Below are 25,808 nucleotides of genomic sequence, written 5' to 3' on the forward strand. Positions count from 1 at the left end.
CAGCCCCCAGTGGACCTCAACCAGAGGAAGCCCTCGCCCAGTAACAAAGATCCAAGACAGCCAAACAAATAAATAAAATGTAAAAAAGAATCTTAAACTGCTTATGAAGGGGTATAATATCAGTTGAGGTAGGTTGTGATAAGTTAAAGATGTATACTATAATTCCAAAAGCTACCACTGAAGAGAGAGAGGTGGGGGGGTGGTGTGGGGAGAGATACAGAAAGTTATAACTAGTAAGCTAACAAAAGAGATAAAGTGAAATTATAAATACTCTTCGACCCAAAAGAAGGCAGAAAGAGAAAGGAACATAGAACAGGTGGTGCAAATAGAAAACAAACAGCAAGATGGCCGATTTATACTCAACCGTATCAGTAACGATAGTAGACGTAAACGGTCTAAACATCTCAGTGCCAAGGTAGAGATCGTCAGGCTGGTCAAAAGAGCCAGATCTAGCTAGATGTTGCCTATAAGAAACACACTTTAAATATAAAGATACACATAGGTTAAAAGTAAAAGAATAGACATAACAATCCTAAATGTTTTAGGACCACATTACAGAGCTTCAAAAGACAGAAAGTAAAAACCCAACAGAACTGCAAGGAAAAGAGAGTCAAATCCACGATTACAGTCAGGTGTTAAAACCCTCGTCTCAGTAAACGGTGGAGCAAGTAGACAGAAAATCAGTGAGCACTCAGAAGACCTGAACACCACCACAGCTTATCTACCGACCTAACCTAACTGGCCTTCATAAAACGCTCCACTGGACAAGACCAGAATGCACATTCCTCTCAAGCACACACAGAGCATATGCTGGCTCATAAAACAAGGCTCATTAAATTAAATACAAGTGGATTCAACCTGTACAAAATGTATTTTTGACCACAGTGGAATTAAGTTAGAAATCAATGATAGAAAGATAACTGGGAAATATTTAAATATTTAGAAATGAAATTTGTTGTTGTTTAGTCGCCATGTCTGACTCTTTTGTGACCCCATGGACTGTAGCCCGCCAGGCTCCTCTGTCCATGGGATTTCCCAGACAAGAATACTGGAGTTGGTTGCCCTTTCCTTCTCCAGGGGATCTTCCTGACCCGGGGATTGAGCCTGTGTTTCCTGCACTGGCAGGTGGATTCTTTACCACAGAGCCACCAGGGCAACAGAAATGAAATGCAACTTATGTGTTTTAGAAATGAAATAATCGTATGTGTCAAAGAAGAAACCAAAGGAGAAATGAAAAAGTATTTTGAATGGTATGAAACCACCACACAGCAAAACTTGTGGGATGTAGCCAGAGCAGGACTCAGAAGAGAATGCCTACATCCCAAAAAGAGAGGTCTTAAATCCATGAGCTGTTTCTGCTTACCAGAAAACAAATTACACCCAAAGTCAGTAAAAGAAAAGAAATAATAACTAGGCAAGGAAGAGACCAGGCCTATTTATCCTAAAATTTCCTTTGACCAGCACCTGAGACAGCAATCAATGAAAACATATTCAATTTGCATTCTTTGCCAATATTTTGACTTTAAAGCAACCTTTCTAGTACCTTTGATTTCCTTGTGGGTTAATGCAGTTCCTCTCTTTCCTTCCATGACAGCATCACCAATATATGGTCGATCATTAATTTCTTTCAGTCACTATAACACAACTCCACCTCACTTAACTTTCTTGGGGGACCCCCGATATCCAGAGACAGGACTGGAGAGTATAACCCTCCTGCAACTGTAGATTTATAAACATCAACAGAGCCTGGTTAAGCTGAGGGTAATCACCTGCAGAAGGAACCCACTCTTCCAAGAATCTAGAAAACAGACTTAGGGATAAAAGTGTGTCTCAGGATCTCCTATACTTTTCAGAGAAAACAACAAATTCTAATGGAATGGATTCCCAATGGGAACCTACTCTAAAGTATCCTGATGAATTGCCCTAGGTATAGAGGCCCCTGGGACATCACAGAGAAGGACAATTGGAGGTTCCTGAGGGAGTCTTATAACAGTGCAGAGCGCTCTCCCATGACTGACTCCAGGGTAATGCCCCCTGTCTGCTGTTTACCAGTTTCGCTACCTACAAACCATCTATCTTAGAATTATGATTAGCATTAGGAAGAGATGTAGTCAAAGGGGTGACTACTAACACTTTTAACCAAAAAAAATGAAGCCAGATTTTATTTGACTGAAAGCCAAAATGATTTGATTTGAAAATGAGAACTGCCTTGGCTAATGAGTTATGTGGAGGGTAACACATGAATGGGTCGAATCTACAAAAAACTCTAAGGTTTTGACCAAAACTGAAACCCACAAACTAAAACACTGAAACCAGATATACAGTACGCCAGAAATTATATCCTCTGCAGCTACCAAACTTAGGACAAAAATTTTTAGGTGCCAACTTAATATGCAATGGGGTACATATTTTTTACATATCCTTTTGAATGGTGCAGGAACAAGACTGTGAAGGATCTCTTTATACACTAGTAGTATTGATTTGCTGTTTCAAAGGCACCACTGTGGCAGGTGACTTACCTTTCTCTGAAATGAGTTAACTGGAGACTTTAAATGCTTAGATCGAGGGTGTTGTCCCATGCCGTCCCATGGCAGAGGGGGTCTTAGGACGTCAGGCAGGACTGTTAAACAGCTTCCTGCCCTCAACTCAGCCCCCAATTAGATGACGAAGAGGAGCCAGGCACTGGCCTCCTTTGGCACTGAAGACAACAAAACTACAGTAATGAAAAAGGTGAAATCCCCTAATCTATTTCCATTTTAGGAAGTAAAACCAGAAAATCTAGCTTTGGCCGAAACTCCCTGAAGGGGACTCCTGTGACTATGGGAAAGAGAAGTGCCCACAGAGGAAATAGTTTTCTGGACGCTTATTTACTCCTGGTGAAAAGCCAGTCTCCATTGAGGTCCCAAGTTCAAGGTCAATGCCTGTGAACAAATATGTCTTTTTCTTTTCTCTAAAAGAAAGTCAGGGGTGTGCAAAACTAACCTGATTTTAAGTGTAGGGTTTTGAGATATAGAATGTAAATTAAAGAGCTGGAGAAACAGACAGAATAGAAACACAGCATAATTTTTCATCTTTTTCTGCTCTTATAGGAGCCTGATTCTCCTTTCAGATTCCATAGATGTCAAGTATAAAGTGGGGGAGGGATGGGGTGGTGGTGGGGGGGAGAATATGGTATTAAGCCTGGCCATATGAACACCCTAAGTCACCTAAAGTGATCAGAAATTTCTCAACCAACCCAAATTGACCAGCGGGAGCCAAACCACGGGCACATGTTCAGCTTACTCGTGGAAGCCACACTTTCCTAGTCCTTCTTTGCTCCCACGTGAAATGGCAAGCCAGCAGATTATTAAAACAACAGTAGATGTCTGCAGTTTCTTAAAGCTGATTTCAGAATTGCCCTCTAAAACCAAGATCATCTGAATGAGTGTGAATACACGTGCATTTGTGCTAAATCGCTTCAGTTGTATCCAACTCTTTGCGACCCTTTGGGCTCTTTGGAGCCCACCAGGCTCCTCTGTCCATGGGATTCTCCAGCCAAGAATACTGGAGTGGGTTGCCATGCCCTCCTCCAGGGGATCTTCCGGACACAGGGATCGAGCCAGCATCTCTTACGTCTCCTGCACTGGTAGGTGGGTTCTTCACCATTAGCGCCACCTGGGAAGCCCTGAGTGTGAATGTAGCTGTCACCAGTCTCCTCCTCTGTCCTAGGGGAGGACCTCAGAGAGAGGAGCTCACACAAGGGGTGTGAAACCCACCAGATGGACGGCTGCTTTCTTCAGCAAATACACATCAGAGCTGCTCAGGGTGTGAAGGGCAGATGGGAGACCTCCATGTAAGAATGACTGGTTTATACCAAGTCAGCACTTTAGAAACAATTCAGAAAAGGAAGTTTTTAGCTACAGAATCATTTACCAGATCCTTTTTTATATTGCTTTTATAGGCTCAAATAAAAGCCTCTAGCCAAAGAAAAAAACCACCCAAGATGTAAAGGAAGAAAGGAAAAAAGTTAACCATGTCCATTAATGTATCACTAAAGGCTTCTATGGGGATGTAATCTCTCCCTTGGAAGAGGCCCTACGTGACCGCATAAGATGTTTCAGTAAGACCCTGGACAAGTTATTTAACGTCTCTGACCTGGACAAACCTCAAAGGCCTTTCCATTTCTAACATCTCAGGGGTTCAAACTCAATCCAAGGCCATCAACTAGAAGCAACAGGAGGGATGGTAAAAAGGCCAGGTGAGGATGGTGAAGGCGGGCATGGTAGTGGGCTGGGTTTAACCAGCAGGACTCTTCAACTGCATCGGACCAAAGACAAGGAGGCAACACTCTGTGCTCATTCTGGGTGATCCAAACCATGCCCTGCTCTTTATTTTCCCACTGGCATTTCAAAATTCTTTTTTTTGCAAGTTTTCACACACAATGGAGGTGGTTTTTCCTTGTGTTTGGTAAGAAGACTCCAGCCCAGGAGGAGGGAGGGCTGCAAGAAAGAAGGCAGGAGGCCAGGGGTGGCTGGAATGTGGGAAGCTTCACAGACCAGCAGCAGGAACAGAGAGAGCCACGCGGCAACCGGCCCCCCACCCACCCCCGCCACTTCCCCCCACTCCCCCCCTCGCCCCCCGACTCTGAGAACATAAGCCATGAGTCACCTTCTTTTCAAGCTTCCCAGCCAGGAGTTTAAAGCAGATAAGAAGCAGCCTTCCGTCCTACCTTTGTTATTCTTTTACTTTAAAGGAAGGTGCATCTTAAGTGAACCCCTTCTTTTTTTAGATGCTGTGTTGAGTCTTTCAGAGTCTAGAATGGACCTATTGCTTCCTGAACACCATGGGGGGAGGTCTTAAAACACTCAGCTGATGTCAAGGCACAGATACACACCTGTCACAAACTGTGAAAATAAAGGCTGCAAAGTGTTAAGGGCTACTTAAGTACCGCCAGCCATGGAAGGACAGAGGCCGCATAAGCTGAGCTAAATTGGGCCAAGAACAATTATCCTGGGTTCTGCCACTGACTCTGCCTTCAACCAACCAGACCTTGGAACCTCAGTCCCACTTCTACAAACTAATGAGGTTAGTGAGACCATCTCCAAAGGTGTTAAGCTCTACTTGAAGCTTTCAGATCATCCGTGGCTCGTGAAAGCACAACAGGCTGACAAGAGCGGTGCTCACGGGGGCCCAGGTCCACCCTGGGAAACATCTGGGCCAAAGACATCATCGTGTGTAGAGTAACACAACCGCTTTTTGGAAATCTCCTGCCAACAGGGTTTCTTTCTCTCTTTCTTCTGTTTTGATCTTTCTAAAGGCTGTAGGGCCCAGGTTTTCCGCAGCCCCATCAGCTGGCAGGAGACTGTGATGCACACCCTTTATTACCGACACACCCTTTACAACCACATCCCTTCTTTCGAGTCCACTTTTCACCTCAGTAACCTAAGAAAAAAATGTAGCTGATTACCCCCAACTCTGGGCATCTTATTTTCAAAGACTCCCTGGGAAAAGGTCATTTTGGGTTGAACCCTGTCGCAGGTTCTTTATGAACTTCTTTTAATTCAGCCCCACAACAAGCCCACTGAACTAGGTATTCCTCCCACCAGGATAAGGAGACTGAACCTCCTACACAGCCTGGAGAGGTTGAGTAACTTGCTCAAGGTCACAGAGCTCGCAAGCAGCTAGGACAATACCCAAAACCAGGTTTATACTGCAAAACCTGTGCTGGGTTATTATTCAAAAGTTTGATTGAGATATAATTTGTAAACTGAGGAAGCCATTCCAACCGGAAGGCAATGGAGAGCTAAGACGGTGATAACTAATAATAAGTCTGGAGTTTTAGCTCTCCATTGCCCTCCACTCCCTGGCCCAGGCAACCACTAGTCTATTTTCCGTCTCCACTGCTTTCCCTGTTTTGGACTTGCAAGGAAAATCTGTAGTCTTAACTCCAGGGCACACTGCCTCAGAGAAGGGTGCAGGGAAGTGTGGACACGTGAGAAGGGCAAAACTAGTGAGCAGCAGCAGGGATTACAGGAAGACAGCTGCCTTCCGGTAAGACAGCTGTTTCCAAGCACCCTTAGATCCCGTTTCTAGGTTGTTCCTGAAGGTATACCTGGGGCAAATGGGTAACAGACGCAAGGAGACAGACTTCAGTCTGATCTGAGAAAGAATTCAGACGGACCCCAACTCAGTCCACAAAGGAAAGGGCTGGATGGTCCTCTGCAAAGGAGGATATCACTGGAGGAATGCTGGGTGGGAGGCTGGCCTACGATGACCAGTGACCGTCCAAGACTAAATTCTTTGGCTCTGCCAAATTCACATCAGTGAAAGAAGAAACGGTTAAAAATGAAAAGTCAGCTCAGATTTAATGAGACTAGTCCCCTTGGAGTGCAGTTTTATTCACTGAATTCATCCCGCGGCTATGTACTCAGCTGGACCAGAAATGAATACTAGCAAAATATTTGTTTCCCTCATTCCCCTGTGGTTTCTGTGAGGCTTCAACAATTGATGGCTCTTTGAACATCAAAGGAATTCACCCACTGAAGCTCCAGGTCAGGCCCACTCTGGTATGTTATTTAATACTTGGTCTAAGGATCAGGGTACCGGGCTCCACCTTTCCAGATATCAACTAATTAAAAACAAACATCTTCTAGCCGAGTTGATGATAATTCCTCCAACCCAGGAACCAATTTTACAACATAACATAATCAGTTAATTATGTAAAGTCAATCTAGCCTGCGAATGGCATTTTTCCATTTCTATTGTGCCATTCTATTATACTGAGTTATGTCTCCGCCCTTTCCAGGGAAAAGGGTCTTTGTTCTGTAGAGTCTCTTACCTAAGTATGACTATTTAGGCAAATACCTGTCCCACAAATGGCCAGACACTGAAAAGGTATACAGTCCAGCAGTAGCATATGATCCAGCAATGCCAACTTGACATTATTCCAGGTCAACAGAGATTGCTTCCTATACACTGCTCAGGTCAAGGAAAGAGTTAGGAGAGGGCAGGCTCTCATGTTTGATAGGATAATCTCTGAATAATCCTGAAACCTATTTTGGGAATAAAAGATGTGGTTCTAAACAGATGGGGACTTCCCTGGTGATCCAGTGGTTAAGAATCTGCCTTGCAATGCAGGGGATGAGGGTTCGATTCCTGGTGGGGGAACTAAGATCCCACATGCCAAATAAAGATCCCGTAAGCCAAATAAAAGGATCATTCTTCAAGTTCTCCCCAAAGCCCAGCTTGTGAGGCTTAAACTAGATGGAGCACACGCAAGTATCTTGAGTCAGCAAACTTGACAGTACCATCATCTAGAATCCTCACTTGTATCAAACACCAGCCACTGAGGAGAGTCTCTCAAGCCTCAGCTAGAGGAACAACAGCTGACACGTCACCCAGCTTGGGTTCTTTTCTTAATTGGCTGCCTGAGTTCCAGCCTATGTTTTAAATTTGTTTTCAGACAGAGATTTTGTTTGGTCACATGAAAATGCCTTAAATAGGCAATGCTATAATTAGCTCTCACTGGAGTCTCATCTCCCAAAGCTGCTACTGTGGTCGTCATCTTCTTTCTGTCTTTAATAAACTCTTCCCTTCTTTTGTCCCGGGACAGGCTTCCTGCTCACATGCCCTTTACAAAGAAAATTTCTCTGGCTGGCTGTCATTGGTGTCTCTGGCCCATTGCCATTTTAAGTAAATTTTCCTCGACTGTTCCAATTTCTTCTGAAACCAAGGGAGATGCCAAAAACTGCTGGCTCACTTCTAAAGAAAGCTCAATCCAGTGGTGGTAAGCTAGTGGGAGGCTCTGTGTAGTCACAAGGCCTGGGTTTACCGGCCGCCCACTGATAAACCCTCACAGCTGATTCCTTTGCAAACCCGAGCACCTCAGACTGGTCCTGTGGGTTATATGGGGCAGCTGCCAGAGTTGGACGTTGTGTTTTTCAGTGCCTATTCCCGTGGCAGGTAACCCATTTTGAACTGAAGGGCACCGCCCCCCCCCCCCCCCACCAATTCTCTCTTGCCTTTGCTACTTCTGCAAAACTGCAGCACTAGTTTTTCCGTGTGTAGCTAATACTGATAACTACTGCAGCAGGAAGTGGTAAGGGGATTCGTGAGGCAGGGTGTCTTCCTGTGGCCCAGCTATTCACAAGAAGGCAGGTTCTCTCTCTCATACTTAAAACTATGCGCTTGCAGGACTAGCCTGTATTCCTCCACAGGTAATAAACGAATAAAATGAATCATCCCCAATCTCGCAAAGCTGTATAATTTCACATTCATCAGCTGAAAGAGTTGGTAGAAGTAGGCAGAGTCCGTACGAAAACCACACACTGAAAGGAAACTTACTCCCTGAGTTAGAAATCGTGGAGCCAGTGTGACTCCAATGGGCTACACTCCTTTTGGTTAATCAAAAAAGTTTCAACACTGGAAAGAAAATGATCACTTTCACCTTATTTGCCCTTAAAATGTACATTTACTACAAAAAAAAAAAAAAAAAGATTTGGATCCACGGCAGAAATCCATGAATCATAAAAACACTGACTCCAGTGGAGGTGTAAACATTGAATACACTCCTGCAGCCCAAGACCCTCCATGTAACCTGGTGGCTAGGTTCACAGAAGCAGAAAGGCTCACCTAGGCCCACACCTCCCTGAGCCCATAAGTCACAGACCCTCTGAGTTCAGCCATTTCATCTTTCCAAGTGATTTATTCATCAGTTACGGACTAGAAAGTATTCAGCTCAGTTCTGTGTAACACTCACTTGAAAAGACTTAAAAAAAAATCTTGCTTCTAAGCCTGTTGGACTTAACCCAATGATTCTACCTTGCATAGTGTTACCCTTGGTCTCCCTAGGCTGATCCTAAGTAGGTGAAATAGCTTGGATGTTGAGCCAAGATACTCTGAACATGAGCTTAAAACTTAAGGTACACCTACCTGAAAAATAAATTGCTGAAATTCACTGGCATTTTACCAATAACTTTTTTCACACTTAGCTATGAGATTCTCTAATTGCGGTATATAAAAATGGACCAAAGGAACTAACTTACAAGAGAAACAGGTTGCTAGGTAAAGTAGTCTTCCTCCAGGTTATACATCAGGCTAAGCCACAATAAACAAAATACTTGGAAAAGGGCAGCTACAGCTACAAAGTCAGATAGGAAAACATACCACAAGAGACAGAAGAGGAAGAAAAGCCTCTGCTTGAGGGTTTCATACAGAAAGGACAGCACATCTCTGTCCCTCCTTCCCCCTTGGCCAGGAGGCCACTCCAGAACAAGAGTAGCAAAGTCTCCTCCTAGGAGGGCCAGGCTTTCACTTTTAGGAAAAAATTTCCCCTGGATTCTTTCACTCTAATCTGCAAGCTTGTAAGAGATCTTGATCCCATTTTCTGGATAACCATGTCAAAGGGAATTGAGCATCATCCAGAAGAACTGTCAGTTCTTACCACCCACATGGCACGATCTGCCTGAAACTCCAGTTCCCATTTTTTCCAACTCCCACATGTTTCTGAGAGGAACCCGATCAGGGCCCACCGCTGGCATGGAAACGTGGGGCCACTGGAAGAGGATGGATGAAACCATTAATGATGGGTAGAGGGGAGCATCAAAGCTTAAGTCTTGAGGTCAGAAGGTGACATACAGCAGACTCTGGAGACCTAGCCTTCTACTTTGGGGAAAGTCCCGGCAGAAAGGGGATTTTCGGCCATCAGAATATCCAAAGGGTACCCACCTGTACCCAGCGAGAGCCTATCCCCGCACCCTCGTCCCCAGCCCAAGCGCCCACAGAGGCCAAGAAGGAGCTCTACTCCCACTAGGGCATCAATGGGGGTGTCCAAGTCTGTCATCCAGGGGTCTCAGCCAGCCCGAGAGGCCTCCACCAAGCCTGCCAAGCTCCAAAGGGCTGCCAGAGAAGCCGGTCGCACAGACCAGACCTGTCACCTGAACCTCCCGGAGGTGCTGGGGCGCGAAAGGGGGTCCTTTCCCCGCCCACGCGGAGCGGTCCGCGTTGCCTACCCGGAGCTCGCCCTCAGTGCGGTGTAGTCCCAGGCGCCGAAGTCCCACGGCCAGGTCGTTGACACACAGCCCGCCGTCGCGGTTGACGTCAAGAGTCTGGAAAAGGCTCCAGAGGCGCAGCCGGTGGTCCGGCCCCCCGCAGACGGCGCCGCCGCACGGGTCCACGGACGCCGGCGATGAGGCGGACGACGAGGCGGAGGCGGCAGGGTCTGGCGGCGGGGAAGCCACGCAGCGGCACAACACACTGCTCACCATCGGGCGCGAGGCTGGGGCGACGGGCCGGCGGGGAGAGCGCGGACGACACGCCCGAGTTCTCGGTCGACTAGCGCGGGCTCTGCGATGCCGGCAAGCAGGCGGGATGGGCAGCTTCCGGGAGCCACGCCTCGCTGCGCGCCGCCTGGATGGCCACGCCCCAGGGTACGATGTAGGCCAAACACAGGCGAGAACGGCCACCGGGGGGGCGGAGCCACCCCGAGGACTGCCCACGCAGCCCTAGGCTACCCGGATCAATGGGGAGGGAGGGGCAATCCCGGCTCAACCTGGGGCCGATTGAAACGGAGGGAGGCGGGGATTGGCTGAGTCGGGCCGGCGAGAAGAAATCACGCTGCGATAGGCAGGAGTCCTGTGATTGGCAGGCGGAAAGCCCCGTGTCCTACTTCCATTTAGCAACGCTGTTTATCCAGCGGAATCCTAAAGACGCGAGGAGCCGTCGTGTACGGAGAGATCGTCATCTCAAATAGGATTTGCTTGAGGAGCGATTGTGATCTGCGGTTGCCAAGGCAAAATTTTCGCCCTGGGCAGAATAAAGAAAAAGTTAACTGGTCAACGGCTCAAGGCCGAAAGCACTAGGGATCCTCAAGGAAACCTCCGGATTTTGGTAATCTAACTCCCTAAACCACCAATAAAATAGTTGAATTTAACGGCGTAAAAGTCGTAGTCATGTGATTGAACGACAGGACGACTTTCCAATGGGGGTGAGTAAAGACTAGATTGGGTGGGGCGCTCTGTAGCGACAGACACACCTTTAGACCAATGATCAGGCAAATTCCAGTAAGTAGGCGTGCCCTTTAGCTGAGCGACAGGTCAAAAGAACCAGTGATCGATGTGATGTCTGAACCGCGACCAACCGGGAGGGCGGGTCTCCCTAGAGAAGCTCTGGGAGGCGGGAAGAGGGGAAGTGGGCGGATCTCCGCACACCCCGGCGGAAGAGGCAGATTCAGGAAGCCATTACGCAGCTGGCTGGCAGCGGCTGGGCAGGTCGGGGTTGGGCCCTACGCACTTTGCGTAGCGAGGGGGGTTACCAAAGGCCTGGTACTTGGCCTTGGACCAGCCCAGCCTATCCCCTGTAGGGGGAGTGGGTGAGTAGCGAGGCTAAGGAAGACAGAAGGCGAATTGGGGCAGTTTAGGGGATTATAGTTTCTTTAAAAAGCCGGATTGGGAGAGGCCATGGCCGTTCCCGCCAAGAAAAGGAAGATGAACTTCTCTGAGCGTGAGGTGGAGATCATCGTGGAGGAGCTGGAACTGAAGAAGCACCTGCTGGTGAACCACTTCAACGCCGGCGTCCCTCTGGCTGCCAAGAGTGCGGCGTGGCACGGCATTCTGAGAAGGGTCAATGCCGTGGCCACCTGCCGCCGGGAGCTGCCCGAGGTCAAGAAGAAGTGGTCCGACCTCAAGACCGAGGTCCGTCGCAAGGTTGCCCAGGTCCGGGCGGCCGTGGAGGGTGGCGAGGCCCCAGGGCCCACTGAGGAAGATGGAACAGGTGGGCCCGGGACAGGCGGTGGCAGTGGCGCTGGTGGCCCCGCTGTAGCCCCTGTACTGCTCACCCCCATGCAACAGCGCATCTGCAACCTGCTGGGCGAGGCCACCATTATCAGCTTGCCCAGTACCGCAGAGATCCACCCCGTGGCCCTTGGACCCACAGCCACTGCAGCCGCCGCCACGGTCACCCTGACACAGAGTGAGTGACCTCTCCCACCCAGTCCGGCGTTCCTAAATGGGAAGGGCCAGCAAGAGCTAGGGCAGCCCAGGGAAGGTTGGCTGCCAAGGGTCAAAGGTCAGATGGGAGTCTTGGACAACCAGGAGGCCTTCCAAGGGCTCCCCAGACAGAAGTGATCTTGTTTTCTCTCTGAGACTTCCTCAGCACGCAGTCTGGACTTCTGAGAGGCTGGCTTGCCCTCCACTGTTTTGCCACCATTTGCGTCTGTGACTGAACTGTTTGGTCCTTGAAGACAGAGACCATGTTTATATTCCCACAGGACTTATCCCAGATCCTGGCGCCCAGTAGGCAGTCAGGAGATATTTATTGAATGAATAGGCAGATGGACATTGACTCTGGACAAAGACATTGTGGTTTTCAGTGTGAACATCATCAGGCACTGCTGAGGAACCTCCCAGTTTCTGGTGTTAATCTACCCCTCCATTCACTCATCAACCATTAGTGCAATTCTGTGCCAAACCCTGGGCTCGGCGCTGGGATTCCCAAGGTGTCTTAAGAGACAGGCCGGTTATATTCTCCGAGGACAGATAGAGGGACACATATATGAATAACTCCACTGTCAGTAGGGATCACTTAAGGACTCAGAAGAGAAAGGGGACTTCGGGCAGGGGTGGAACACACAGTTGATTTGGGCATTAAAGGGTGGGGAAGAACTGATCTTTCCGACATGCTTGGACGCGCAAATAGCCCCACCAGAGTGCCTTCAAAGGTTCTCAAGCTAGGAATGACAATGAAACTAGTTGCTTGGATTTTTTAGTTCAGATAAGGTTTGCACCAATGACTGTTAAGTGGTCTTTGTGATGGGCTGGGAACTGAATCGATCAGTGGTTTCTCAACTGGGCTTCAGAGAACTGGGTGTGTGTGTGTGTGTGTGTGTGTGTGTGTTTCAGAGAACTGGGTGTGTGTGTGTGTGTTTCAGAGAACTGTGTGTGTGTGTGTGTGTGTGTGTTTCAGAGAACTGTGTGTATGTGTGTGTGCGCGTGCGCGTGCGCGTGCGTGCCATACCCCAGCAGTGTCGTATTTCTCAAGGATATGGAGGTGGGAAACACTGGTCTAAATCAGCTGCTGTTCTGTAAGAGGAAGGACCTTTAGGCATTCCATTGATTAAGGTGATCAAGGAGACAGGGAGGCTTACTGGGGACTTTAACTGCTGCCTTCCCACTCCTGCCTCCTTTTCTGCTTGGCCATGAAAGACATGGAAATCAAGAAAGCACTGAAGGAGACAGGACCAGTGGGGTAGCAAACCCTCACCCAGGATGCCTGCTGTGTGCTGGTACTTCCAGGAGCATGTACCCCTGCTTTTATTGGCCAGAAGCAACCCAGTGGGGTGACTGTGAACACCTTGGACACTAGTTTTGGGGGAGACCTAGCTTCCTATATCTGCTGAATAAGCTGTGTGACCTTAGGCAAGTCATACCATGGTGTCTGAATCTGTCTTATCATCTCTGAAAATGAAAGTGACAGTATCTGCCTCTTGGTGTCATTATGAGGGTTCATGGAGCTAAGGAGGGCAAAGGGTTAGCACCATCCGTGCCTAGCACATAGTAGGTGCTGGTCTTAACTATTAGCATCTTTGCTTTTGCCTGATCAGGGGCTGACCCTTTGGTTATTAAGTAAATTAAGATTCTAAATCCTTTACAGTCTAGATTTATACATGTGTGCTAAGTCGCTTCAGTCATGGCTGACTCTGTGCAACCCATAGACTGTAGCCCACCAGGCTTCTCTGTCCATGGGATTCTCCAGGCAAGAATACTGCAGTGGGTTGCTATGCCCTTCTCCAGGGATCTTCCTGACCCAGGGATCGAGCCCGCGTCTCTTACACCTCCTGCATTGGTGGGCAGGTTCTTTACCACTAGTGCCACCTGGGAAGCCCCAGATTTATAAATAAAAGGCTATAAAGCCAGGGAGGCTGAATTCTCCAGAACAAGGCTTAATGGCCTCCCCCCTACCCCATACGGCCAGCCTCGCTCTTTCTAGAAAGTGACCTGCCACTGATTTGCTCTTTCTTCCCCACAGTCCCCACAGAGACCACCTACCACACGCTGGAGGAGGGAGTGGTAGAGTACTGCACAGCTGAGGCGCCCCCACCCCTGCCGGCCGAGGCGCCCGTGGAGATGATGGCCCAGCATGCTGACACCTCGGTCAAGCCGCAGGCGCTCAAGAGCCGCATAGCCCTCAACTCAGCCAAGCTGATCCAGGAGCAGCGGGTGACCAACCTGCACGTGAAGGAGATCGCCCAGCACCTGGAGCAGCAGAACGACCTGCTACAGATGATCCGTCGCTCCCAGGAGGTGCAGGCCTGTGCCCAGGAGCGCCAGGCTCAGGCCATGGAGGGCACCCAGGCAGCCCTGAGTGTGCTCATCCAGGTCCTCCGGCCCATGATCAAAGATTTCCGCCGCTACCTTCAGAGCAACATGCCCAACTCCGCCACCGCCTCAGAGCCTGGACAGGTGGCCCAGAACGGGCAGCCAGACAGCATCATCCAATGAGAGCAGGGGGCAGGCCAGCCTTCTGCTGTGAATGGATGACACTGCGGAGGTCTTGTAAGTGGCTTGTGTGGTTGGCCTTGGGCTAGGCCCGGCCACGTGAACAGCTCCCAGTTTGACAGACATTTAGGGGTCCACTGTTTCTGGGAGGTGAAGGAGACTGGGAAAAATAATTTATTGGGTTCCTGGGACCCAAAACTCTTGTTACCCACCCCACCCCTTGAGCTGTCCTGCTAAGAACCTGAAGACTGGATGGGTGGGGGTCAGGCGCTGGTGACGGGACCCATGTTGTCATGAGCCAGGGCTTGTGACATGACCCACACTTGGACTAGGACCACCATAAGGAGGGCTCTCACTGCGGTGGGGTGGAGGGTGCATTTCACAGCCGGGGGCCGGCGCTGAAATACCCGCCCCCCACCCAGGTGCCACCCTTTGGAGTAAAGTAAAGGCAGCGGTGCTGGCAGGAGCACAATAATGTCTTCTTCCTCCCTTGGGAGGCGGAGTGACCCGGTGGGCTTGAGGAGGAAGCCCCGCCCTTTTCTTCTTTTCACTGTGTCTCAGTTCTCAGGGGACTCTAGTTAGGGCCGTGCACTTACCCCCTACCCCCACCGCACCCGGGCACACCGTGTTAGTGCTCTGGACTGCCCCTGCAGTATACCCAGGCTGCAACCGGCCAGGCTCAGGAATGCTGTGTGTGGTGGGGACCAGCCTGACTTCCATCTGGTCTTCCACTGCGTTCCCCGGGCAGCCCTTTGGTGGTCTGTCCCGACAGCTTTTGACTCAGGTCAAGCATCAGGCTTTGGGTGCTGTACGTGTTACTCGTTGCCCCCACTTGCAGTGGCTCTGAGGCCACGGCTTCTTCCAGAAGGCTTTGCTGCGAGCCAGTGGTATTTATGGTACACAAACCCCTCTGGGAAGGCCTCCGGGGCCTCCGAGGGCAGCTCTGGCCATGCCCTTCTTCCTTTCCCCTCTACTGATCGCGCAGTTCAAAAACTCGGTGCAGAAAACAGCCTCCATCGCATCATGCCCTGGACTGCCTTCTCACAGTTCTCGGCGCCACGTGTTCTCGCGAGAGCCTCACTGACTGGTTGGGTGAATCCGAAGGCCTAGTTGGCCCTGAACGTCTGCGGTGGGAGAACTGAAACTGACCCAAGAAGTGGGACCTCTTACATCTGTGCTCGAAGGAGAGCCAACCAACCTCGGAGTGCTGGAGGAGGTGGTATTCCCTGTTCTGTTTTGACGCTTTCTCCCCATTTGTAAGGACTTTACCCAGCTGGCATCTGTCTTGTTTCATTTACAGAATCGCCATCAGTTACTGAGACCCTTGCAGCTTCCCCCGTTCTCTCCCAAGTTTGCCATTTTGCTGCCGAGGAGGTCTTGGCCACACGTTGACCGCTGGTTACAACTCAAGGCTCCAGCTCTCAGCTAAACAAAGAAGGTGCTGCCCTTCTGGCATACGTCTAGAATCGCCCAGCTCCACTGTGGCAGTTATGGGAAGATGCCCCGAGGACGGTTGGGAGATGACTCTTTTAGCATCATCCTTATTATGGGGGACGAGGGCGGTGCCAGCTACAGAGCAAAGGAAAACTCTTCTCAGTGACTGGAAAGCAGCAGCCTCCGGCCACTTGGGCGTCCTCCCTTCATGGAGCCTGATGGCCCCTGAACTTAGGAAGTTCGGAAAATTCCTGAGGGGTTTGCAGCTTGGTTTGGTTTTTCTCTGGGGTTGGCAATCTGAGCCAATATTGTGTCTGTTCCAATTGGGTATAAAGAGGAAGTTTGGATCGCTTTGAGTGCCTGGGTCTTTCCAGGTCATAATTTTAAATTAAAGAAATATCACTTAAAAAAAGAGACATATCTGTGTCTTCATTGGTTATATGTAGAGGAGATAGGGGCTGGCAGAGAGCAGGGCCTCACGGGTCAAATCTGGCCCCCCACGTGCCTTTGTAAATCAGGTTTTACTGGAACACAGCCACATCCCTTCATTTCCTTAATGTCTGGCTGTTTTGCTGCTACAACAGCAGAGTTGAGTGGTTGTGACAGATATCTGGCCCACAAGCCAAAGATATTTACTCTCTCGCTCTTTCCAGAAAAGCCTGCCTGCCTATCCCTGGTTTACAGCAGTGTCTCAGACTCTAGATGAGAATTACTTGGGAGTGTTTGTTAAATATAACCAATCCCTGGCCCCACGTCAAACCTAGATGAGACTCCTGGAGGGAGACCTCTAAGAATATGCATTATAAATAAGTTCTTTGGGTATCCTCATCTTTTCGGAAGAACCGTGGCTCATACATAGACTGGAAGAATTCAGTCTATGAATTCTAAATTTAGCTGGAATCAAGATAATGTCCCAGGAAGGACTGGTTCTCAGGAGTTTCTGCTGAACAGTTGAGAAGTCCTGCTAAGCAGTCCTTCTCACTTGAGAGTGGCCCTCATTCCGGAGGGAGCCCAGCCTTTCTGAGCACAGTTAACAGTCTCTCCAGTATTTAGGGAGAATAAAAATTGACAAGTTACCGAGCCCAGGTCTTGTAAGCATTACTTTATAGACTTCTTGCAACAGCCCCATGAACTAGGTAGTAATGCTGTTTTCAGTTTACAGATGAGGCCACTGAGTATCAGAGAGGTTAAACAATTTGCCTAAAGCCACACAGCTGCCTTATACACTGGGGTAGCCTATAATCTTTAACTGCTGTTCCTTAACTTTTACTGCTCTGATCTGGCGGCTGGTGAGATGTGAAATCACTTAGAAATGATTTGAGCCCGATCTTGAGTTTTTAGGTCAGGTGAGAGGCCCAGGAGGCAACTTATGTTGTTCTTCCTGGCACTTAAGAGGGAACACAGTGACTTCTATTCTTTGTAGGCTTTGAACTTATTCTTGTAATAGGAAAAAGGGTGGTTTTAACAGAATTAAATCCACTGCACCTTGGGACGCCCCTGGTGGTCCAGTCGTTTAAGACTCCACGCTCCCAGTGCAGGGGGCCCGGGGTTTGCTCCCTGGCTGGGGAACTAAGATCCTGCATGTTACATGGCGTGGCCTAAAAATGAAATAAAAAAATAAACCCAATGCACCTTGATGGTGCTGGTGAAGAATGGTCACGTATATGAGGGTGATTCATTCGGAAACCTTCCCTGAAATGTGGAGTTTTGTGAAAGTGACATCTTCTGAGCTACTGAAGCTTACTACTTCAAGACCTGCCACATGCCGGATCTTAGTTCCCCAACCAGGGATTGAACCCACACTCCCTGCCATGCAAGCTGGAAGTCTTAACCACTGAAGCACAAGGAAGTCCCAAAACCTTTTACATTTTAAATCATTCTGATAGAAGTTTCTCATAAAGATTCTCTTTGTGAGCTATATTTTACCCAGATGTTTCCTGTTCAACAGAAATCGCACACCAGATCCGGAGAGGCAGTGCTTCCACGTGTAAAGTCCCTGGGACTAGGCAGGTTTGGGCTTGAGATCAACTCCACCCCTTATTCACTGGGTCTCTGAAGTTTTCTGAGCCTCAGTCTTCTCAGTTCTAAAATGATTATGATGAATAATAATCCCTACTTGACCAGGGTGTTACCAAATATTGTTCATTTATTGAACACTGACCGTATCTAGACCCTTTTCTAAGCCCTGTGCGTATTAACTCATTTCATGAGACCATGTATGTAAAACACCTGGCGTGTGCCTGGGACGGACGTAGCATGTGCCAGTGAACACTGACGGCTGCCATTGTCAGTATCACAAGTCTGATATTCCAGAAAGCTAACTCGTGCATCTTTTCTTGAGATCACAATGGGAGCTTGATGGCTTGATGGACTTCTGGGCCTTCCCAGGTGGCTCAGTGGTAAAGAGTCCACCTGCCAATGCAGGAGATGTGGGTTCCATCTCTGGGTCAGGAAGATCCCCTAGAGGAGGGCATGGCACCCCACTCCAGTATTCTTGCCTGTAAAATCCCATGGACAGAGGAGCCTGGTGAGCTACAGTCCATAGAGTCACAAAGAGTCAGACACTACTGAGTAACTGAGCACAACAACTCAAGGACTTCCCAGATGATCCAGTGGTCAAGACTGCGCCTTCAGCAGACCCTGATGCTCGGAAAGATTGAAGGTAGGAGAGCGGGCAACAGAGGATGAGATGGTTGAATGGCATCACCGACTCAATGGACCTGAGTTTGAGCAAGCTCTGGGAGATGGTGAAGGACAGGGAAGCCTGGCATGCTGTAGTCCATGGGATTGCAAAGAGTCTGAGATGACTTAGCGACTGAACTGAGGTCTGGTTGGGGAGCTAAGATCCCATGTGCTTCACAGCCAGAACACCAAAACCTAAACGCAATACTGTTTAACATATTCAGTAAACATGAAAAAAAAATTATCTACATCAAAAAAGTTAAAAAAGTGGCTTGAGTAAGATCAGAAAAGATGTACAAGGAGCGAAGAGTAGGAAGGATTGAAGGGAGAGTGGGGGATGGGAACCAAGGCCAGGATGGGGAAGATCTGCGCACGGTGGTTCAATCGAGGTGTCAAGCACCGGGATGTGGGAATCCCCTGGCAGTCTATTGGTTGGGACTCTGTGCTTTCACAGCCAAGGACCCAGGTTCAATCCCTGGTTGGAGAACTAAGATCCCACAAGCCATACAGTGCAGCCAAAAAAAAAACCACAAACCCAAAACACACACAAAAAAGAGCTAAAATGCCATGAGTCACAGTAGACAACCCGCCCAAATGGGAGGAACAGACAAGGCTTTGATCACTGGCCGTGATGATGTAAGCAAGAAGGGAAAGTGACAGCTCTCCCAGCGTCACATTTTTGCCAAAGCACAGGGCTGGGCAGGGTCAGATGGGTTTCAGGTGGGAATCATTTCACTGTTGAGAGAAGCCCCTGCTTCATGGACTTGTGTGTGTGTTGGGGGAACGAGAACAGGAAGGCCAGGAGTGCGAAAGTGCTGAGTCAGAGCAAAAGGTCTCCCCACTCTTCCTGATAAGAAGGAGAGTCTTGGCAGAAGCGTCTGAGGCCTCCGAATGGAAGCACCTAGGCTAGGAATGCAACTTTGCCTAAGAGCATGTAAGGCCTGCCATATAAAGCTTTCGAAATGGCCTATAGTTGTGCCTGGAAGATCACACGTTGGTTTGTGGCCAGGAGCTGGACTCCTCATAAGTTTGTCTCAGGTCTTTGGAGTCAGCCTGCCTCTTACTGGCTGTGTGCCCTGGCATGAGATCATTTACTTTCTCCAAGCCTTGGCTTCCTCATCTAAAAATCCTCGGGACTTCCCTGGTGATAGAGTGGTTAGGACTCCATGCTTCCAATGCAGGGGCTCAGGGTTCCATCCCTGGGTGGGGAACTGAGATCCCACACACTGGGGGTGGCAGGGAGGTTCAAGAGGGAGGGGATATATGTATACATATAGCTGATTCACTTTGTTGTACAGCAGAAACTAACACAACATTGTAAAGCAATTATACTCTAATAAAAAAATACAAAAGTTCCCAGGTAAAAGAAAAAAAACTGAGTTTCCAAAAACTTAGAAAAAAGTTCTCATTCTTGTGTATTTGGATCTGTGGAATGAAATTTTGTATCAATGACAATTATATAAAGGTATATTTGGGTATTATATCAAATTAATAAATGTAAGCTATCAAATTAAAAGATCCCACATGCCTCATGGTGCAGCCAAATTAAAAAAAAATCTTTCTCTAATGAGATTGGTATCAAAAGTTAACAAGCTAATGCTCATATTTAACTTATATGCAGAGTACATCATGTAAAATGCCAGGCTGGATGAAGCACAAGCTGGAATCAAGATGCTGGGAGAAATATCAATAACCTCAGGTACACAGATGATACCACCCTTATGGCAGAAAGCGAAAGACTAAAGAGTCTCTTGATGAAAGTGAAGGAGGAGAGTGAAAAAATTGGCTTAAAATTCCGTGTTCAGAAAACTAAGATCATGGCATCTGGTCCCATTACTTCATGGCAAATAGATGGGGAAACAATAGAAACAGTGACAGACTTTATTTTCTTGGGCTCCAAAATCACTGCAGATGGTGATTGCAGCCATGAAATTAAAAGACACTTGCTCATTGGAAGAAAAACTATGACCAACCTAGACAGCATACTAAAAAGCAGAGACAGTACTTTGCTGACAAAGGTGCATCTAGTTAAAGCTATGGTTTTTCCAGTAGTCATGTATGGATGTGAGAGTTGGACTATCAAGAAAGCTGAGCACCAAAGAACTGATGCTTTTGAACTGTGGTGATAGAGAAGACTCTTGAGAGTCCCTTGGACTGCAAAGAGATCCAACCAGTCCATCTTAAAGGAAATCAACCTTGAATATTCATTGGAAGGATTGATGCTGAAGCTGAAACTCCAATACTTTGACCACCTGATGGAAGAACTGACTCTTTAGAAAAGACCCTGATGCTGGGAAAGATTGAAGGCAGGAGGAGAAGGGGACGACAGAGGGTGAGATGGTTGGATAGCATCACTGACTCGATGGACATGAGTTTGAGCAAGCTCTGGGAGTTGATGGACAGGGAAGTCTGGCATGCTACAGTCCATGGGGTCACAAAGAGTCGACACGACTGAGCAACTGAACAGCAACATCTCTCTCTCCTCTCAACCAACCCCACCTTCTCTCTCACCTGGATTACCCAAAGCAGCCTCTTCACTGGCCTCCCTGCCTCCAGACCCTTTAAGGGATGGTATTTTGCAGTAAATCTAGCCAGGCTCTTCCCTGTTCCACCCCTTCAATGACTTTCCTTAACTCTTGAAATGAAGTTTAAGCTCCTGAACGTAACCTACAGACCTGAGCTGATGCTGGTTCCAACCCTGTACTCCGTTCCAGCCACACTGAACGTTTACTTCCTGGTCATTTATATCTCAATAAAACCAGGGGTCAGGGAGAGAAAGTTTACTTCCTTAAAAATGTCAGGCTCTTTCAGCCCTCCAAACCTTTATCTTCGCTGTTCCTTTTGCTCAGAACAACTTTCTTGCTCATCCCTTACCCAGTTCCTACTCATCCTTCACATTCAGCTTGGGTGTCACTCCCTCCAGGGAGCCTTCTTTGATCACACCCTGTGTTTCCTCCCTCGAACTGTGCTATAATTGCACTTGTTTTTAAATTTTATTTTTAAAATGAATTTTTATTGTGGTATAGTCCATTCTGAAGGAGATCAGTCCTGGGTGTTCAGCTAAAGCTGAAAAACTCCAGTACTTTGGCCACCTCATGCAAAGAGTTGACTCATTAGAAAAGACTCTGATGCTGGGAAGGATTGGGGGCAGGAGGAAAAGGGGACAACAGAGGATGAGATGGCTGGATGGCATCACCGACTCGATGGACATGAGTTTGAGTGAACTCCGGGAGTTGGTGATGGACAGGGAGGCCTGGCGTGCTGTGATTCATGGGGTGGCAAAGAGTCGGACACGACTGAGCAACTGAACTGAACTGATAGTTGATTTACAATGTTATGTTAGTTTCTGCTGTACAACAAAATGGATCAGTTATACGTGTACATATAACCAGTCTTGAGATTCTTTCTCCAGGTAGGTCATTACTGGTAGCTCAGTTGATAAAGAATCTGCCTGTAGTGCAGAAGACCTGGGTTCGATTCCTGGGTTGGGAAGATCCCGTGGAGAAGGAAATGGCAACCCACTCCAGTATTCTTGCCTGGAAAATCCTATGGACAGAGGAGCCTGTAACCCAATGGCTACAGTCCATTGGGTCGCAGGAGTCAGACATGATTTAGAGACTACACCACCACCACTCTTCTTTAGATTCTTTCCCCATGTAGGTCATTACAGAGTACTGGGTAGAGTTCCCTGTGTTATACAATAGGCTCTTCTTAGTAATCTATTTTATACATAGTAGTGTCTGTATGTCAGTCCTAATCTCCTAATTCATTCCTCCCCTCTTTTGAAAAAAAAAATTTTTTTTTTCAATTTTTCATTTGAAAGTTTCATATGAAAATTTCAGTTTTCATAGTTTGGGTCCTGCTAGAAATAGAGACACAGATGTAAAGAAGAAACTTATGGATCCTGAGGTGGGGAAGGAGGGTAAGATGAATTAGGAGGTTGGGATTGACGTATATACAGTGTGCTCAGTCTTTGTGACCCCGTGGACTATAGCCCTCCAGGCTCCTCTCTCCATGGAATTTTCCAGGCAAGAATACTGGAGTGGGGTGCCATTTCCTCCTCCAAGGGAATCTTCCCAACCCAGGGGTCAAGCCCACATCTCTTGCATTGGCAGGCGAATTCTTTACTACTGAGGCACCTAGGAAGCCCATATATATACTCTGCTACTGCTGCTAAGTCGCTTCAGTCGTGTCCGACTCTGTGCAACCCCATAGACGGCAGCCCACCAGGCTCCCCCATCCCTGGGATTCTCCAGGCAAGAGCACTGGAGTGGGTTGCCATTTCCTTCTCCAATGCATGAAAGTGAAAAGTGAAAGTGAAGATCCTCAGTCATGTCCGACTCTTAGTGACCCCATGGACTGCAGCCCACCAGGCTTCCCTGTCCATGGGACTTTCCAGGCAAGGGTACGGGAGTGGGGTGCCATTGCCTTCTCCAGTATATACTCTACTATGTATGAAATAGACAACTGGAACTTTCCTGGTGGTCCAGTAGCTAAGACTCTGCGTTCCCAATGCAGGGGGCCTGGGTTAGTTTCCTGGTTAGGGAACTAGATCCCAGATGCCAAAACTAGGACCCGTTGTGGCCAAATAAATAAATAAAAATAGACAACTAAGGAGAAACTACGGTATAGTTCAGGGACCTCTATTCAATGCTCTGTGGTGACCTACACGGGAAGGAAATCTAAAGGGGAGATACATATATATGTGTGTGTGTGATTCACTTTGCTGAATAGCAGAAACTAACAACATTGTAAAGCAACTGTACCCCAGTAAAAATTAACAAAATAAATAAAGGTTTGGGTCCAGCTATAGAAGAGTTTCTCAATCTCAACACAATTGTCATTTTGGACTGGATCTTTCTGTGTTGTGGAGGGCTGTCCCATGCCCTGTAAGATGTTTAGTAGCATCTTCATCTCTGAACACTGGATACCAGCAGCATATCCGCCTCCAGTTGTGACAATCAGAAATGTATCCAGATATCACCAGTGCCCCTGGGGCAGGAGGTGTTCTTAAAACGTCTGGCTAAGGACCACTGTCCTGGAAATTCCCTGGTGGTTCAGTGATCATGTTAGGGGAAGCACACTGACTGAAACCACCGAACCTGACCCCGCACCATAGTAACCACTGGTGTGAGTTATTTTATGACATGAGGTCCTAGTAAGGAACATGGAACTAATAAGCCACCACCAACCTGAAGAATTCAGGAAAGGTCAAAAGGAGACACCACATGTCCGACCACCTCCCAGAATCCTTCTCGCTGGCATCCATCTTGGCTGAGCAATGTGTGCACCCCTAGGAAGGACTCCGAGTCAGAATGATGGGCCAAAGACAACCCAGAAACTAATCCCATCACCACGAAACCCCAGACTGTAAGCCACGTGGCAGAGCAGTTCTCCTGGGTCCCCTACCCTGCTGCTCTCCGCCCAGGCGCTCTCCCAACAGTCTCCTGCTTTGTCAGCATGCGTGTCTCCTCAGATAATTCATTTTCGAGTGTTAGACAAGAGCCCCCTCTTGGGCCCTCAAGGGGTTCCCCTTTCTGCAACAGTCAGGACTTGACACTTTCACTGCTGTGGCCCGAGTTCACTCCCTGTTCTGGGAACTAAGATCCCGCAAGCTACTGGGCGTGGTCAAAGAATAAAAATAAAGAACAACGGACCTCCAGCAATGCCATCTGTCTTACACTTCCTTATCCAGAGCATAGCACAATGCCTGGAGGTCTATTTAATCCACTTTTCATTGCGGTCTTGGTTGCCTGACCGTCAACAGCATTCCTGTCAGATGTTTGGCGTTTCCCCCATCAGTAGATGAAAGCATTAACGCCAGGACTCTCCTGGTGGCACATCGTTTGTAAGTGGCGGAGCTGGAGTCCATCTCAGGCGTGTCTGGCTACACAGTCTCCTCCTTATGAGTCAGCCTCCCATGAGAGGCTGAGCATGAGTCACCTTCTGGACCTGTGGCCTGGACCCTGGACCTGTGACAGATGTGTCAGGAATCCCACCTGGAGTGGCCCTGCCCCACCTGAGTGCTGTGACCTCAGGGCAGGTCACACTCCCCACTGGGCTGCAGGGTTTCCCCTGCTATGCCACCCCTCTTGCTGAGAGCTGATGAAAGATACGTAGAGTAGGTGAGTGATGGGAGGGCTGTCTGGGCGAGGGGGCTCTGCACAGGACCTGGCCTGTAAAAGGTAAGGGGTATGAAGAGAGGAGGGGGCCCACCTGAGACCCCCACCCCTACCCCCTGACAGCACATTCTCCAAGGATTCTGCTGATGCTGAGGTCTACAACCACTCAGCTAAGAAGCCCTTGGGTCAGATAACAAGTTCCTGCCTGCATCTGCAGGAGGTCAGATAGAGGTTTAACTGTAGGCTTCAGGCAATCCTGACAGGCAGGAATGTGGGCCCACCTGCCCAATAGTCCTTTTTTTCACAAAAGCAGCCAGAAATCTGGGGCTTTTATGAAAAATTTCCTAGTTGAAATATTTCGAGTACTAAATATTTGTAAACTCTGTGCAAGGCAAACCAAACGCACCCATTGCCTACAGTCATGGAAGTCAGCTTGCAAGTTGTATGTCACCCTCTGGGGGCCAGTCTGTACCCCTCAGGAGGAGCCAGAGGAAGGCAGAGGTTGGTAGGTAGGAGACCTGGGCCCCAGATCCCTCATTCTCTTGTGCCTCAGTCTCGACATCCATATGATGGGTGTTGGCCAGCCTAACTGGAATGGTTCCTAGGAAGGGGCCCCTCCTGGACACCCTTCCTTTGCCCAGGCTGGGCCTGACTCACTGGGAGGATCTGGGCTGGGCTCTTCGTTTGGCTTCAAGATGAGTCAGTCTGGACATATGTGGTAAATGGTACTCACATGCCCCCTGCCTGTTAGGAACCTAGCACAAACAGGGACTGGCCACCTAAGCGGACACCCACTGGGGCTGAGGCTGGCAACGCCATGGTTTCCAGGCAACCCTCCAACACAGTCCTGTCCAGGTGGGAAGTTGGGCCAAAAGCCCTCCATGATCTCCTCTGGATGGTTATTTATTTACTTGGCTGCGTTGGGCCACAGTTGCAGCACGCAGCATCTTTGGTTGCGGGGCATCGACTGTCTAGTTGTGGCATGTGGGCTATCTAGTTGTGGGCTATCAGTAGTTCCTGCATGCAGACTTAGTTGCTCCATGACACGTGAGGTCTTAGTTCCCCAACCAGGGATCGAACTCACATCCCCTGTATAGCA

General features: G+C 48.5%; 2 protein-coding genes across 4 annotated transcripts in view; one reads left to right on the top strand and one right to left on the bottom strand.

Moving 5' to 3' along the window:
* SLC25A25 (solute carrier family 25 member 25) overlaps positions 1–10,892 on the bottom strand; it is a 34,007-nt gene extending 23,115 nt beyond the window's left edge. Inside the window, exon 1 of the mRNA XM_069580099.1 lies at positions 9,990–10,892. Coding sequence (XP_069436200.1) covers positions 9,990–10,244 — 255 coding nt within the window. The 5' untranslated portion in view covers positions 10,245–10,892. The remainder of the gene's footprint in view (positions 1–9,989) is intronic.
* Positions 10,893–11,182: 290 nt separating this feature from the next.
* NAIF1 (nuclear apoptosis inducing factor 1) lies at positions 11,183–16,317 on the top strand. 3 transcript variants are annotated; one of them, XR_011255104.1, is made up of 4 exons: positions 11,183–11,946; positions 14,002–14,528; positions 15,457–15,687; positions 15,772–16,317. XR_011255104.1 is itself a non-coding variant. In XM_069580102.1 (2 exons), the coding sequence occupies exons 1-2, from the start codon at positions 11,436–11,438 to the stop codon at positions 14,472–14,474; spliced, it is 984 nt and encodes a 327-aa protein (XP_069436203.1). In that variant the 5' UTR covers positions 11,183–11,435; the 3' UTR covers positions 14,475–16,317. The 3 variants fall into 3 exon arrangements, 1 of the variants encoding a protein (XP_069436203.1); XR_011255103.1 differs by having other exon boundaries at positions 11,193–11,946; positions 14,002–15,687; XM_069580102.1 differs by having other exon boundaries at positions 14,002–16,317.
* Positions 16,318–25,808: the final 9,491 nt, after the last annotated feature.

This window comes from Ovis canadensis, chromosome 3, assembly GCF_042477335.2.
Source record: "Ovis canadensis isolate MfBH-ARS-UI-01 breed Bighorn chromosome 3, ARS-UI_OviCan_v2, whole genome shotgun sequence".
NCBI classification, from domain to species: Eukaryota; Metazoa; Chordata; class Mammalia; order Artiodactyla; family Bovidae; genus Ovis; species Ovis canadensis.